We start from the raw sequence: 17969 nt of genomic DNA, 5'->3' as shown, positions 1-17969 counted from the left end.
GATTTTAAGGGACTATTCCGAAACTTCATAACGAGTTAATGAGAGCACCAACCCAGCCGTGCCGGACCCAGACACTGCTGATCGCTGCGTTCACAAACTTTTAATTGATTCAGTGTTAAACAAACAAAAATGACCTCATCATGCTATCAGAAGTGGACATTAATGCCATTACACTAAACGAAACAATGTATGTTAATTCCACTTTTTCAGTTAATTAAGTACAATAGAGCCACTACATACCGGGTGATCAAAAAGTCAGTATAAATTTGAAAACTTAATAAACCACGGAATAATGTAGATACAGAGGGTAAAAATGACACACACGCTTGGAAAGACATGGATTTTATACGAACAAAAAAAAAAATAAAAAAATAAAAAAAATGTCCTACAGATGGCGCTGGACAGCAAAACGTCAGTGACTGTGCATGACAACCGTGTATAAAAGGAGCTGTAATGAGAGAGAGAATCAGATGCGCCAGCAGTCGCAGCATGTTGAGGTTACCTGAAAAGGCGCTTTCAGTGAAGCTGTGTTATCAGAATGGGGAATGTGCTAGTTCAGCGTTACGATCTTATCGCCATAGGAAGGGGATTCGAATGGGTAAAGGTCCGTTGACAAATGCAGCTGTGGCAAGAATGATTTCGAAGTTCGAAGCCACGGGTTGTTTAGACGTTAGACCCCGTAGTGGCCGACCGGGCACAAGGCGTAATGCTGCTGAGACAGTTCAGAAAGAAATGGAGGCTATAGGGGGTTCGTCTATGTACGGGGAAGTCAGCACTCCTGCAGTCGCACGTAGCACCGGCAGTCCATACACTACTGTTTGATTGGCACTGAGGCGTACCCTCCGATGCTATCCGTACAAAATCCATCGACATCATGAACTGTTACCTGGCAATTTAGTGAAGCGGAGGGCATTTGCGGTGTGGGCGTTTCAAAAGATGGCGGAAGATGACGATTGGTTGAGTAACGTGTTGTGGACCGATGAAGCTCATTTCACGCTCCGAGGGTCTCTCAGCACCCACAACTGCAGAATTTGGGCTACCGAAAATCCTAGAACTGTCGTGAAAACTCCATTGCACAACGAGAAAGTCACGTTATGGGTTGAATTTACTACATCTACCGATATCGGGCCTTTTTTCCTCGAGGAAATGCGTGATTCAGATTTTGTAACTGCTACCGTGACGGGTGAGTGGTACGCCGATATATTACAGAATCGCATCATCCCCAGCCTGGCTGATAAACACCTGCTGGAACGTACAACGTTTATGCAGGATGACGCTCCACCCCATATTGTTAGACGCGTGAAAGATATCTTGCGCGCGTCGTTTGGTGATAATCGTGTGCTCAGCCGCCACTTTCGTCATGCTTGGCCTCTCAGGTCCCCAGACCTCAGTCCGTGCGATTATTGGCGTTGGGGCGACCTGAAGTCACATGTTTATCGTGATCGACCGACATCTCTAGGGACGCTGAAAGACAACATCCGACGCTTTACAGTGCTGTTCACAACATCATTCCTCGAATACAGCTATTGTTGTGGAATGATGGTGGACATATTGAGCATTTCCTGTAAAGAGCATCATCTTTGTTCTGTCTTACTTTGTAATGCTAATTATTGCTATTCTCATCAGATGAAGCGCCATCAGTCGGACATTTTTTGAACTTTTGTATTGTTTTGGTTCTAAAAAACCCCATGTGATTCCAGGCATGTTTGTCAATTTGTAGCTCTCTATCTACATTATTCCGTGATTTATTCAGTTTTCAAATTTATACTGACTTTTTGATCACCCGGTAAATAAACAGGTGATTGAAGGAGTCAGTTAAGTGTATATCGGTCATTGTGTAACTCTGCCTATTTTACAAATTTTAATTGTCTGTTTATTATAGAATTTTATCATAGGGAATTGCAGGTAAAATAAATAACTTACGTGTTCAACAAAAGCGTGGGATAAGAAAATCACTGACTCAATTGAATCTCCAACTGTCGGTAAGAAACATAACTATTCTAGGAATACATTCGTTCTCAGCTTGCTTCCCCCACTACTTGCACACTACTGGAATTTTTTCAGGACTTTCTAAACAAGCTATAGCGGAACTTAATTGTAATTATTATTTCAGTAAAATGCATACATTTCAGGTTATCATCAAGCTATAACACAACACAGAGTTCACTCACACCTGTTCATCTGGTGCATCAGTTGTCGGTAAGAGCCTGTTTGCTGTACAGAGTATTTTCTCTAAATTTAGGTTGAAAAACGGTTCAAATGGCTCTAAGCGCTATGGGACTTAACATCTGAGATCATCAGTCCCCTAGACCTAGAACTACTTAAACCTAATCAACCTCAGGACATCACACACATCCATGCCCGAGCCAGGATTCGAACCTGCGACCGTAGCAGCAGCGTGGTTCCGGACTGAAGCGCCTAGAACCGCTCGACCACAGCGGCCGTGTCTAAATTTAGGAAGAGTTTTCATCTCTTTCTGCACACATCTGTGAAAGGCGCATGATCCATGGCAGTAATTTTAAAATTATTTGTTAGGGTCCACTCCCCATCCTTATAAATGACCTTCCATCTAAAGTTGATCTAGCACAATTGATAAATCTTGGAAATGGTGTTAGTGTTATGATAAAACAAATTGGAGATAAAGCAATAGAGGTAACTGTTGACGTTCTTCAAACCATTATTAAGTGATTTTCCGAAAATGGACTCTTCCTAAATTTTGAGAAAGCAGACTGTACTGATTTCTGTGCAGTAAACAGAATCTTAGGAACAACTGAAGCACCAGACGAACGTGAGTGAGTGAACACGGTAGAATAATGCAAATATGCATGTACTGCAGACTTATGATAACTTGAACAAAACACATTTCACTGAACAAACAGTTACATTTAAGTTCAGCTATAGTATGTTCACAACGTCCTGAAAGAATTCTCATAGTATGGAGACAGCCCGACGACTCCCAGGCATGAAGGGCAGAGGTGGTGCAGCAGGGAGAAGCTGCGCCTTCGTCCGTCACTGCTGCGGCTGGTTTGTCACGGCACGCCACTATTGCCTTTCGTAACGGCTGCCGTTCAAACGGCTATGGAGTGTTGGATCGCCAATGTTTGAAAAGGCTGGACACACGACATTAGCGGGCTGAAGTCGATTGACTTGTAACGCGTTTTGCCGATTCAGAACAAGGGAGCCCTCGTTCAGGACGTGAATAAACAGCACTTTTTCTTCTTCGTTTAATTATAAATTTTGTAAACAATCTGATCAACATCCCAACACATATTGCATATTTTCATTCAAAAATGTCTTACGGAATAATTCAGAAACTATCCATTATACAAAAGCCAGCAGTGGAAATAATTGCTGTTCACACGCACTCACCTCGTGGCTATACACGGTGGTCCATTGATAGTGACAGGGCCAAATATCTCACGAAATAAGCGTCAAACGAAAAAACTACAAAGAACGAAACTCGTCTAGCTTGAAAGGGGAAACCAGATGGCGCTATGGTTGGCCCGCTAGATGGCGCAGCCATAGGTCAAACGAATATCAACTGCGTTTTTTTAAAATAGGAACCCCCATTTTTTATTACATATTAGTTTAGTACGTAAAGTAATATGAGTGTTTTAGTTGGACCACTTTTTTCGCTTTGTGATAGATGGCGCTGTAATAGTCACAAACATACGGCTCACAATTTTAACACGGGTAAGGGGATGGTACCCGTGGACTAGGGGCAGTGTCTTTGATTCATAATCAAAAACATCTTCGGTCCCGGGTTCGATCCCCGCCACTGCCTAAATTTTCGTAAATAATCTGCATTGGCGGCCGAAAACTTCCAGCATAAGAAGTCAGCCTCATTCTGCCAACGGCCTTGTCAAAGAGGGCGGAGGAGTGGATAGAGGTTCAGGGCCCTCTCTTGTCCTAGGGGGGCAAACTGTCCCTAAAGGTGGAAGAATCAGCAGTGATCATCGGCATGAGGATGCAGAAGGAATGTAAAACACGGCATTAATGTAACGTGTATCCACAGGACATGTGGCCTGTAATTGAAGAAGTGTCATGATGATCTCTCCATTGGCAAAAGATTCCGGAATAGTCCCCCATTCGGATCTCCGGGAGGGGACTGCCAAGGGGGAGGTTACCATGAGAAAAAGATTGAATAATCAACGAAAGGATAACGTTCTACGAGTCGGCGCATGGAATGTCAGAAGCTTTAACGTGGTAGGGAAACTAGAAAATCTGAAAAGGGAAATGCAAAGGCTCAATCAAGATATAGTAGAGGTCAGTGAAGAGAAGTGGAAGGAAGACAACGATTTCTGGTCAGATGAGTATCGGGTAATATCAACAGCAGCAGAAAATGGTATAACAGGTGTAGGATTCGATATGAATAGGAAGGTAGGGCAGAGGGTGTGTTACTGTGAACAGTTCAGTGACCGGGTTGTTCTAATCAGAATCGACAGCAGACCAACACCGACAACGATAGTTCAGGTATACATGCCGACGTCGCAAGCTGAAGATGAACAGATAGAGAAAGTGTATGAGGATATTGAAAGGGTAATGCAGTATGTAAAGGGGGACGAAAATCTAATAGTCATGGGCGACTGGAATGCAGTTTTAGGGGAAGGAGCAGAAGAAAAGGTTAGAGGAGAATATGGGCTTGGGACAAGGAATGAAAGAGGAGAAAGACTAATTGACTTCTGTAACAAGTTTCAGCTAGTAATAGCGAATACCCTGTTCAAGAATCACAAGAGGAGGAGGTATACTTGGAAAAGGCCGGGAGATACGGGAAGATTTCAATTAGATTACATCATGGTCAGACAGAGATTCCGAAATCAGATACTGGATTGTAAGGCGTACCCAGGAGCAGATATAGACTCAGATCACAATATAGTAGTGATGAAGAGTAGGCTGAAGTTCAAGACGTTAGTCAGGAAGAATCAATACGCAAAGAAGTGGGATGCGGAAGTACTAAGGAATGACGAGATACGTTTCAAGTTCTCTAACGCTATAGATACAGCAATAAGGAATAGCGCAGTATGCAGTACAGTTGAAGAGGAATGGACATCAGTAAAAAGGGCCATCACAGAAGTTGGGAAGGAAAACATAGGTACAAAGAAGGTAGCTGCAAAGAAACCATGGGTAACAGAAGAAATACTTCAGTTGATTGATGAAAGGAGGAAGTACAAACATGTTCCGGAAAAAACAGGAATACAGAAATACAAGTCGCTGAGGAATGAAATCAATAGGAAGTGCAGGGAAGCTAAGACGAAATGGCCGCAGGAAAAATGTGAAGACATCGAAAAAGATATGATTGTCGGAAGGACAGACTCAGCATACAGGAAAGTCAAAACAACCTTTGGTGACATTAAAAGCAACGGTGGTAACATTAAGAGTGCAACGGGAATTCCACTGTTAAATGCAGAGGAGAGAGCAGATAGGTGGAAAGAATGCATTGAAAGCCTCTATGAGGGTGAAGATTTGTCTGATGTGATAGAAGAAGAAAGAAGAGTCGATTTAGAAGAGATGCGGGATCCAGTATTACAATCGGAATTTAAAAGAGCTTTGGAGGACTTACGGTCAAATAAGGCAGAAGGGTTAGATAACATTCCATCAGAATTTCTAAAATCATTGGGGGAAGTGGCAACGAAACGACTATTCACGTTGGTGTGTAGAATATATGAGTCTGGCGATATACCATCTGACTTTCGGAGAAGCATCATCCACACAATTCCGAAGACGGCAAGAGCTGACAAGTGCGAGAATTATCGCACAATCAGCTTAACAGCTCATGCATCGAAGCTGCTTACAAGAATAATATACAGAAGAATGGAAAAGAAAATTGAGCATGCGCTAGGTGACGATCAGTTTGGCTTTAGGAAAAGTAAAGGGACGAGAGAGGCAATTCTGACGTAACGGCTAATAATGGAAGCAAGGCTGAAGAACAATCAAGACACTTTCATAGGATTTGTCGACCTGGAAAAAGCGTTCGACAGTATAAAATGGTGCTAGCTGTTCGAGATTCTGAAAAAAGTGGGGGTAAGCTATAGGGAGAGACGGGTCATATACAATATGTACAACAACCAAGAGGGAATAATAAGAGTGGACGATCAAGAACGAAGTGCTCGTATTAAGAAGGGTGTAAGACAAGGCTGTAGCCCTTCGCCCCTACTCTTCAATCTGTACATCGAGGAAGCAATGATGGAAATAAAAGAAAGGTTCAGGAGTGGAATTAAAAGGATATCAATGATACGATTCGCTGATGACATTGGTATCCTCAGTGAAAGTGAAGAAGAATTAAATGATCTGCTGAACGGAATGAACAGTCTAATGAGTACACAGTATGGTTTGAGAGTAAATCGGAGAAAGACGAAGGTAATGAGAAGTAGTAGAAATGAGAACAGCGAGAAACTTAACATCAGGATTGATGGTCACGTAGTCAATGAAGTTAAGGAATTCTGCTACCTAGGCAGTAAAATAACCAATGACGGACGGAGCAAGGAGGACATCAAAAGCAGACTCGCTATGGCAAAAAAGCCATTTCTGGCCAAAAGAAGTCTACTAATATCAAATACCGGCCTTAATTTGAGGAAGAAATTTCTGAGGATGTACGTCTGGAGTACAGCATTGTATGGTAGTGAAACATGGACTGTGGGATACCGGAACAGAAGAGAATCGAAGCATTTGAGTTGTGGTGCTATAGACGAATGTTGAAAATTAGGTGGACTGATAAGGTAAGGAATGAGGAGGAATATGTGGAAAACACTGATAAGGAGAAGGGACAGGATGATAGGACATCTGCTAAGACATGAGGGAATGACTTCCATGGTACTAGAGGGAGCTATAGAGGGCAAAAACTGTAGAGGAAGACAGAGATTGGAATACATCAAGCAAATAATTGAGGACGTAGGTTGCAAGTGCTACTCTGAGATGAGGAGGTTAGCACAGGAAAGGAATTCGTGGCGGGCCGCATCAAACCAGTCAGTAGACTGATGACAAAAAAAAAAAAAAATGTATCAAGAAGCAAATACCGTCCGCACTGGCAGAATGTTACTTGACACCACTTATTTATACGTTTGTGACTATTACAGCACCATCTATCACAAAGCGAAAAAAGTGGTGCAACTGAAATAAAATGGGGGTTCCTATTTTAAAAAAACGCAGTTGATATTCGTTTGACCTATGGCTGCGCCATCTAGCGGGCCAATCATAGCGCCATCTGGTTTCCCCCTTCAAGCTAGACAAGTTTCGTTCTTTGTAGTTTTTTTCGTTTGACGGTTATTTCGTGAGATATTTGGCCTGGTCACGATCGATGGACCACCCTGTATATTCAAGGAAGAGCATTTTAACTGCACGTTCACGCTAATAAAATTCTTCTTAAATAATCGGCCTCAAATTGAGAAGAATAGTCATGCCTGTACCTACAACACTAGAAGAAACGTCACTTCTGTTATCCATTGTTAAAGCTGTCAGTGGCTCAGAAGACAGTTTAATATGCATCCACAGACGAATTATTGTTTCAAAACTAGTACCATAGAAATAACAATGAAAATAACACGTGCTCCAAAATTAAAACTAATCATGTACACAAATCCTGTAAACTGACTCTTTGCACGTCATTTGGGTAATGAAACCATTCGTTTGATCTACGGAACCTGATGACCCGTGCGTGGCTTGCGTTACCGCCATCATGTATCTTACACCCTGTTTTTAACGTACTTTTACCTCACTACGTTAATTTAAATTATTTCTGTCACTGAGTTGCTGCTTTGCCTGACAGTGAGCGGCGCTAGCAGCGCGTATCGATATATCCCCTCTCGTAGTATCTTTGCTTGACTGCTATTACTTCCCGGTCGTTGTCTGTCCTAAGTCAGAGTCTGGATAATGAGTTCGCGTCTGCCAGTCAGTTAGAATGCGTTTGCAGCGCATTCCGGACCTGCCTGTCGGGGAGTTGCAATGCGGCAGTCGTGCAGTCGGGTTGGTGCAGCAGTGAGGTCTGCGTCGACATGGCTGTTTTCCTGTGAGCAACACCAAGTGTTTCTATTGCTGATATTTTGCCGCCATGCGGTGCAATTAACTATATTGATTGACTACAATTCAGGTGTACGAGCGGAATTTTCTGCCTTGTGGCCGATAGTGCTCTTGTTACCTGTCCACCTGTCCAGGCCACTGACGTAAATTCAGGCAGTGTTCCTTCTGTGTAAAGTTAAATATATTACCGTATTTCAAATTCAAGTGTACCAGCGGAATTTTCTGCCTTGTGGCCGTTAGTCTTCCGGTTACCTGCCCTGGTCACTAACGTAATTTCAGGCAGCGTCCTTTCCTCGCCTGTTGTGCCTGTCCAACATGGTGTGTAGTTTTGATAGCTAATACACATTTCATTGTGGATAATCGCGTTCGTAACCTTTTGTGTTTGAGTTCTCATGTACTGACTGGTGGCAAGCAAGTCGTTGTGTCGGTCGGTCCGAGGCTGTCCCCTGGTTGGGTTCCGACGGATCAAGCGTAGTTGGGCTCACCACCTGTCTCACCTAAGTGAACGAGGGCAGACCGACCTCCCTGGAGGCTTCTGAGTGCCGTTGCCTTTCTTGTCCTTCTCAACGGTGTTTAATCGTCTGTTTATAATCTATCATAGCCAATGATTTAAAATTCTTGTTTTTACTGAAATTTATGTATTTTTTGAATTTTGGAAAACCGATTGTGGGCCTGAAGGCGCTTAAAACCTTATTCTTGAAATTACCCTTTAAGCAAAAACATTGCGGCCTTCTGCCTTAAAAGATTGTGGTAATGTTTTAAAAATTTCAAATTTAATTGTGGCCCTCAGTCGCTTGTATTGCACCTTGCATATGTTTGTTCTATCTACTTTTGCCTTGAGGCATTCCAGCCTAGATGTGATACCATATATATATATTATTTGCTATTTTAACAGCATTTTTATTTTGTTGACTTTTAAGATTTCCTGTTTAGACCCCTCAGCCGTGGACCGTGGAATATTTGCCTTTTGAAACTCGAAGTTTTAAAGGTTCGGCTATGTGCCGTTTTGGTTTCAAGGTGTTATTAAATTACAATAAATTAGAATTTTGAGTGAACCTGATCGACACCTTATTTGGCCATTTCCACAATCCTAATCACGTGTTCTGCCCTGCGGGTTTAGCGGGCGTCTCACTTGAAATTAAAGTAACTCCTTCTCGCTCAACCAGCAGATGCCCTTGAAGTGTCAAATTTCCTTGTTGTCACATCGAAGACATGAAAATGCGACAGCCGAAGTAAGTAGGATTCTCTGCTTTGGAGAGTCAGCTGATGGTGAGTGCGACAGGAAGTGACCCTTTGCGATGTTAGCAGTAAACTCTCCGCTTACCCATGACGCCGAGACGGTAGTTGAGAGTGACGAGGATGACGCCTTGTTCCACCAGGAAGTCCGGCCCGTAGCTCCTGGCGGAGCCGCTGCCCGTTATGAACGCTCCACCGTAGATCCATACCATGACCGGTAGCTGCGAATCTTCCGACAGCTGTTTCCGGAAACAAAAGAGGGATTGACGTCACACATTAATACACGTAATGCTCCACATATTTGAACTTGTGTTTATCTTACATGTAATTTATGTGCGGGATGATTAAAGAAAAAGGACAGACGTCAGCTATCTATTACAGTCAAACTATAAAAGAAATTAACACTTTGCGCATGCCACTGGGTAGAGGAAGGTTCAAAGTTTGGACACAACTGCGCTACTGTTCGTTTGCAGCAACGTGGTGACTACACCAGAAGAAAAATCATTCTTCGGACTGAAATTTTCGCGAAGTCAATCCGTTGTTCAAGTACAAAGAGCAATGCGCTGTCGATTGAGTAAGAAGCCACTCCTTCACAAGCAGATTTACGACTGGCATAAAAAAATCTTGTGAGGTGGTTGCATATATAAAGGGAAGAGCATTGGTCGGCCACGCACATCTGATGAAAATGTCGAGCGTATCCGATATGCGTTCACACGGAGCCCTCAGACATCCACAAGACAGGTAGGCCAGGAACTTCAAACTCCTCATACAACTTTGTGGCGTGAACTGATACGACGTCCGTATATGAAGCATTAGAAGTTTGTTACTGCAGCAATAGTGTGTCGACGACCATAACAGAAAATTAGAGTACGGCAGCGGATGCTTTTCCCGAACGACTCATGTTTGCGGATGAATTGACATTTCATCTATAGGGTAAATGTAAATATAAATTATGAGAATTTGCGGGGTCACAAAACCCTGGCGTCTTCGGCGAACATGAGTCAACGGAACTGGATGTGTTTTGTGCCGTTTTTGTTCATGAAGTTTATGGATCTTCCGTTTTTGCCGAGGAAACGCTGACAGGAATGACATACATGGACGTGTTGCAAAATTGCTTGTTTCAGCTTCACGAAGATTCCAGTAATTTAATTTTGATGCATGACGGCGCTCTTATCCACAGATCGTTAGGTGAAGAAATTCCTCATTTTATTCTGTAAGTGAACGATTTATTCCAAAGTGGCGATTCTTATTACCAACCAATTTTTGAATCTGTTACTGTGATGAACTCTCTTCTCCAAATGTCACAGACGGAGTTTCCGTAGTGATGGGACACACTACCGAGTCATTCAAATTTAAAAGAAGACAGCAGTCAGTCTCAAAAATACGTAATTTGTTGCAGCCCTAGGTTTCGACAATAACATATTCACCATCGGTGCGCTACGGCAAGTGCCATATATTTACCAACATGTCAGGAACATAAACTTGTGACAAATGACACTTGCCTTTAGATGATCATGTACTCTTGTGGTAATGAGCCGATGATGGCTATGTTGTAGTCGAAATCAAGATGTCGCAATAAATTACTGGTTATTACGACTGAATGCTATCCTTGTTTAAATTTGAATATTGAACGGACTCTGTGCACACAGGCATTCAATGGATTCCAGTTCAGTTACTATTGACTATCTACGTAGGATATAGTCTCCCAGAAACAACCACATGCATCTATCGTTGTGGGTTGTTGAACATATCTCTGACTAGTTCCGTGACACTGCATGCACTTTGTGATTGAATCTCTTCTCTGTCTCCCGTTTATTCAACTTTGGATGAAACCATAATAGACTGAATGATACTTTTACGCGCATCGCATTCTGTGGTTGAATTACGCTTCCGTCCGAACCTTTTTGACAGTCGTAAGTCTTTCGCCTTTTTTAACACGGTTTTGGAAATCAGTGCGCATACGCAACCACTACGGTTAAGTATGATCAATTCGTAACATGATCACAATCACGTATTGACGTAGAAACAAATGTTGCGTGTTGTTTAAGAAATTTCCCTCTGATACTCACTTGCATTAGGAAATCCACTGAAGGACGTCAAACTCAGTGTGCCATATTTAAGAAGCAGAGAATTATAGATTTGACTTCCTATCCATAAACCGAAAATACACTCCTGGAAATGGAAAAAAGAACACATTGACACCGGTGTGTCAGACCCACCATACTTGCTCCGGACACTGCGAGAGGGCTGTACAAGCAATGATCACACGCACGGCACAGCGGACACACCAGGAACCGCGGTGTTGGCCGTCGAATGGCGCTAGCTGCGCAGCATTTGTGCACCGCCGCCGTCAGTGTCAGCCAGTTTGCCGTAGCATACGGAGCTTCATCGCAGTCTTTAACACTGGTAGCATGCCGCGACAGCGTGGACGTGAACCGTATGTGCAGTTGACGGACTTTGAGCGAGGGCGTATAGTGGGCATGCGGGAGGCCAGGTGGACGTACCGCCGAATTGCTCAACACGTGGGGCGTGAGGTCTCCACAGTACATCGATGTTGTCGCCAGTGGTCGGCGGAAGGTGCACGTGCCCGTCGACCTGGGACCGGACCGCAGCGACGCACGGATGCACGCCAAGACCGTAGGATCCTACGCAGTGCCGTAGGGGACCGCACCGCCACTTCCCAGCAAATTAGGGACACTGTTGCTCCTGGGGTATCGGCGAGGACTATTCGCAACCGTCTCCATGAAGCTGGGCTACGGTCCCGCACACCGTTAGGCCGTCTTCCGCTCACGCCCCAACATCGTGCAGCCCGCCTCCAGTGGTGTCGCGACAGGCGTGAATGGAGGGACGAATGGAGGCGTGTCGTCTTCAGCGATGAGAGTCGCTTCTGCCTTGGTGCCAATGATGGTCGTATGCGTGTTTGGCGCCGTGCAGGTGAGCGCCGCAATCAGGACTGCATACGACCGAAGCACACAGGGCCAACACCCGGCATCATGGTGTGGGGAGCGATCTCCTACATTGGCCGTACACCACTGGTGATCGTCGAGGGGACACTGAATAGTGCACGGTACATCCAAACCGTCATCGAACCCATCGTTCTACCATTCCTAGACCGGCAAGGGAACTTGCTGTTCCAACAGGACAATGCACGTCCGCATGTATCCCGTGCCACCCAACGTGCTCTAGAAGGTGTAAGTCAACTACCCTGGCCAGCAAGATCTGCGGATCTGTCCCCCATTGAGCATGTTTGGGACTGGATGAAGCGTCGTCTCACGCGGTCTGCACGTCCAGCACGAACGCTGGTCCAACTGAGGCGCCAGGTGGAAATGGCATGGCAAGCCGTTCCACAGGACTACATCCAGCATCTCTACGATCGTCTCCATGGGAGAATAGCAGCCTGCATTGCTGCGAAAGGTGGATATACACTGTACTAGTGCCGACATTGTGCATGCTCTGTTGCCTGTGTCTATGTGCCTGTGGTTCTGTCAGTGTGATCATGTGATGTATCTGACCCCAGGAATGTGTCAATAAAGTTTCCCCTTCCTGGGACAATGAATTCACGGTGTTCTTATTTCAATTTCCAGGAGTGTAGTTTACCATTTCTTTCATCAGTCAGTTCTCTTACAAAGTAAAATCTACGAGCTACAGCTTCTGCCGTGTAATGAATAGTCCATGAACCTTAGAAATTGTAAGCATCGGCCTTGCTGCAGTGGATACACCGGTTCCCGTGAGATCACCTAAGTTAAGCGCTGTCGGGCGTGGCTGGTACTTGGATGGGTGACCATCCAGCCGCCATGCACTGTTGCCATCTGTCGGGCGTGGCTGGTACTTGGATGGGTGACCATCCAGCCGTCATGCTCTGTTGCCATTTTTCGGGGTGCACTCAGCCTCGTGATTTCAATTGAGGAGCTACTCGACCGAATAGTAGCGGATGCGGTCAAAGAAAACCTTCATAACGACCGGGAGAGCGGTGTGCTGACCATACGCCCCTCCTACCCGCATTCTCAACGATGACACGTCGGTCGGATGGTCCCGATGGGCCACTTGTGGCCTGAAGACGCTTTTAGAGATTGCACCGCGATGACATCGATTTTTTGCCACAATATTTTGGCTGACTGCTTTTCAGCCATCTTCATGTGAGTGTTTGTCACTGGAGATAGCTGGTGCAAGTCGCTTCCTGTATAAAAAAAATTGGCGCGGTGGCACATAAGTTATCCTCGCATGAGTGCTCTATATTGAACTGAGCGCCCTCTTCGAATGTTGTTCCATATATAGCACGCAGGCGCATCCCTGTCGAAATACGAGTCCACGACTTCGTATGTCAAATTAATACAATAAACTGTCACTATGCTTAAAACATTTTCTTCCTGAAGACATTAGAGATGTCATCGGCTCTCACGCTTTATCCAATTGAAGGCCGCCGTCGCGGTAAGTAAGAACTTCCGTCAAACGTATTTCCACAGATTCCTTAAATAATTTAATACTAGAAGGATGTAGTTGGGACGAGGATTTCCTTGGTAGAATAAGCCCATTACCGTCTTGCGGATACAAAATGCTCGACTGTGGCTGACTTACTAGGCTGTGAAAAGAGAATATGGAGATCATGTTCAACTCATATTTCACGTACTGCGTAGGCTTTGCCACACTGTGATGCTATCCTCACCTCATCCTTCTGTTACCCCAGATCATCCTTTACCGAACCGAGAAGAGCTCTGTCTTCGTTGGTGGACAAATGATTCCCTAGGGTTCTGACTAACGAAATATAGCCGGCATATCTGAGGAAAGTTCTGGACTTGAACAGCTCCTTCTCCCCTTGATTTTGTGAATGGTCTTATTTCTTCTTCCTTAAAGCTGTGCTGATCTGATGCGGAAAATATCCATTACCTTTGAACAACACTTTAGGTGTTCCATTTCCTTTCAAAGGCCTTGTCTGTCAAACACACCATTTATCCGGTGCACCAACGTTCGAAAGACATCCAAAATTTGTGAAGATAGGCACCTGAGCTTATGGTAAATGTAATTGTCCAATGAAGCATCCTAATTCCGATTCATCAAGACGTCCGGAAACACAGACACCCATTCTTCTCCACTTCCGTTGTAAACTGGATATTCTCGTGAACTGGACTCAGATTCTGCAAAAATCATGACAGATTCTAATCCACCGTGGGGCCACACTATCATCTAAATATCACCAGAACACTTTTGGTTTAAGTTTTGTCGAACTGAGTGCTCTCTCTCCTCAAAGACTTTAATAAAAATGTTTACTATGAGAAGGGAGAGAGGACTATCCGTGACAACACATTTTGCTCAGAATACTCGATGTTAAATAAATTGCAAGTTGAGGGAAGGGCAGAATGAAATAGCGTTATTCTATCAGGTTTGAAGTAGCTGCCGATGAGTGACAAGGAATCCATAAGAGAGACTCTAGTGAAGAGTGAGAGGACCCCGAAACTTACTAACAAGACCGATTCACTCAGTCCTAGTGATCTCAGTCTATTACTAAAATCCTAAGAGGTGCGAATGTGATGAAATCATTTTCCCACAAAGGGTCTCAGTAACGAAGCATAAGATCTAGCTAAGTAACACGTCGATGTGCCGAGAGTCTGTGAGCAGAGATAATGGATATTCTCCAGAATCAGCATAGCTCTAAAGAGGAAGGTACACGACCACTCAATCGATCAAGAGGAGAAGGAGCTGTTCAAGTCCAAGGCTTTCCTTCTATACATCGGCCATATTTCGTCGAAATTAGTAAGAACCCCGAGAAAATACTATGTTAATGCAATGTTATGGCCACCTAAAAATCCCTCTGCTCTTCTCAGTTCGGTAAAGGATGGTCATCCCAGTGAGGCAAAGCCTAAAGTGGTTAGACTACAGACACAATATCCGAAAGGTGTGTTGAACATGATAGATACAATCGCTTTTTACAGTCCAGCCGTAGACATGGATTGTATCTCCACAGGACATTCGTTGGATTACTCTGCCACAGAAATCCTAGTCCCCACGATTTGCTTCTAGAGCTAAATTACTTAAGGAATCAGTAGAAATACTTTCAGTGGAAGTTCTTATTAAGACATGGGACACGGTAATTTCCTTAACATCTTCAGGAAGAAAATATTGCAAGCCTAATGAGATGTCTAGCGACACTTCCTTTTATTAATTTGAAATCTGAAGATGAAGCAATATTCGAAGTGGGCGCTGAATTCGACTAAGGGCGCTCATGCGACGATTACCCATGCGCCACCGCGCCAGTTGTTTATATAAACTTAGCGAAGTGCATCAGCAACCTCCGCTGTCAAACAATCTCCTGTTGATAGCTGAATGGTTGTCATCCAAAATATCGTGGCGAATGAGTGAACTCTTATTATTATCGGACAGAAAGCGGTGTAAATTTGAGTTCAATATTCATATTTCTCTGTACGACTGCACTTCACAAGTTAAAGTTACAGACGCTGTGAGGACAAATCAATGTGCTGCCGTGCTATAGACATTTAAAACAGTTAGTATGGCGAATAACACGTTGGCAAACACTAGCTTTATTTTTAATCTTTATGCTGAGCACAAACATCGAAAAAAAGTACGCATTCAAAAAAGTGCTACTATTGAAATTTGTGATATAAATGGCAGTATCTTTTGAATGCAAACTCAGAAGCTTCAATGTTGTACACCACCAAGGGACCGTCGATTTTACTACGTGCTATAGACATTTGAAACAGTTAGTATGGCGAATAACACGTTGGCAAACACTAGCTTTATTTTTAATCTTTATGCTGAGCACAAACATCGAAAAAAAGTACGCATTCAAAAAAGTGCTACTATTGAAATTTGTGATATAAATGGCAGTATCTTTTGAATGCAAACTCAGAAGCTTCAATGTTGTGCACCACCAAGGGACCGTCGATTTTACTACGTGACATATTATTTTTTTTCGCAGATGACGCACAAACAGCACCAGGAAGAATAGCAAATAAAAAAATATTACTTGTAGTACATATGCAGTATAATAGGAGGCATAGAAGATTAAATTTGTAGGTGAGTTGGAGCTACAGAGAGTGCGAAATTTAGTACACAAAGCTGCCACCTATGGCTCCGAAAAAGGTCTTTAGCACGGTTGAACACCGAGTCCAATTAAGCTTAGATGACATGTACGAATATGTCGTTCCATACTGCTTCAACTCTTATCAGACTTCATCAATCGTAGAGGCAGGGGAGTGGTGGAGTGCCAGTCTCTCGACAACGCATAACCAGCTATCTGAAACAGGTGAGAAACATGCAAAAGCCGAACACCCTCTGTCACGAGGTTGCTGCAGACAGAACGGGCAAGAGGCGGTCGCGTGTCATCCTGCCAAAAGATAACGTCACAGAGATCGCAAAGAAAGGGCACAGCCACCGACCTTAACAAATCAGAAAAGAAACGGCTGCTGTCTATGTTATGAGCTACGTGAAGCAGATTCAGAGGCTCTGCATATTATCACGGAACGTACTATAGCACATCTGACGATGACGAGCACAATATGCAAACGTTCGTTCTTCTCGGAGTCTTCGGATATAGATAGATACACGGTAATGATGTTGAACGCGGAACCAGTACGAGTCTGAGAAGACGTTGTGGTCTCACTCGTGTACCTAGTATTGTCACAAGGTACACCGCCGTTGGTGCGCTCTCCCTGCTAACGTGTCAAGAAAAGCCACAAGATTTATCTCCTTGCAAACATCCCATGGAGCTCCGAAAGTCATCGCACTCTCCGTGTGGAGTCTTTTCTTGCTGCAAACAAGCCCGCACACTGACTCGACGTACGTGATGCCGCTGTACGATCGAGCGAACAAGTCTGTCCTGTCGGGCCTGGGGCCTCTGATGTCTTGCACGGCCCTTCTGTACCAGTCGACTCCATCATTACAGAAGTGGGATCACGACCGACGCCACAGGCAAGATCACGGTCCCATAAACTGTAGTCTCGACATGCTGGACCCTTTTGCTGTCTAATTCCGAAACTTTCTGCTAGGCGTTTTCTTTCATACACGAAGAAAAGGGAATCCGCTCAAGACCAATAACATTTAAATGCAATCTCTGTACGAGAAAGCCGAGCGGTTCTAGGATCTTCAGTTCGGAACCGCGCTGCTGCTACGGTTGCAGGCTCGATCCTGCCTCGGCCATATGGATGTCTGTGATGTCCTTAGGTTAGTTACGTTTAAGTAGTTCTAAATATAGAGGGCTGATGACCTCAGATGGTAAGTCCCATAGTGCTTATAGTCATTTGAACCATCTGTAAGAGAAATCCGCTGCAGAATCCTCCCTTATCTACAGTATGTAGATAGCGTGACTCTTACCTACTTCGTGCAGTTGTGATTAAATGGTAATCATCTGCGTATGGAAGCATGTAGTACACTTGATATCGATTTGAAGTTTCTTGCTCGCCTCCTTCGTGGTGCTGCAATGTTAACAGATAGAAGTATACAATATAGGAACAGTTAATCCATCCAGTTAATAAAACGCATCGTCATCTTACGCGAGAGTGGAGACAAGACTGGTGCTGCGACCAATCAGCACATAAGGTAACTCAGACAGTCAGTCATTTATTATAGGAGAAGACAAGAGACATTGTGGTATCGATAGCTACGATGCCATGGCGTAGGTGCAAGTTCTTAAGTTGGCACTACGACAGACACCGACGAAAGCGCCCTCTAGCCGGCGCTGTTGAGATCTACGAGCTCCGCTGGAGATT

General features: G+C 44.1%; 1 protein-coding gene across 1 annotated transcript in view; it reads right to left on the bottom strand.

Moving 5' to 3' along the window:
- LOC124624685 (esterase FE4-like) overlaps window positions 1-17969 on the bottom strand; it is a 96843-nt gene that overhangs the window by 49894 nt on the left and 28980 nt on the right. Inside the window, exon 4 of the mRNA XM_047149121.1 lies at window positions 9338-9488. Within this exon, the coding sequence (XP_047005077.1) occupies window positions 9338-9488 (151 nt within the window). The remainder of the gene's footprint in view (window positions 1-9337; window positions 9489-17969) is intronic.

Source organism: Schistocerca americana, chromosome 1 (genome assembly GCF_021461395.2).
Source record: "Schistocerca americana isolate TAMUIC-IGC-003095 chromosome 1, iqSchAmer2.1, whole genome shotgun sequence".
Taxonomy (NCBI): Eukaryota; Metazoa; Arthropoda; class Insecta; order Orthoptera; family Acrididae; genus Schistocerca; species Schistocerca americana.
Note: the sequence above shows the minus strand (reverse complement) of the source record. Positions and strands in the feature narration are given on the sequence as shown.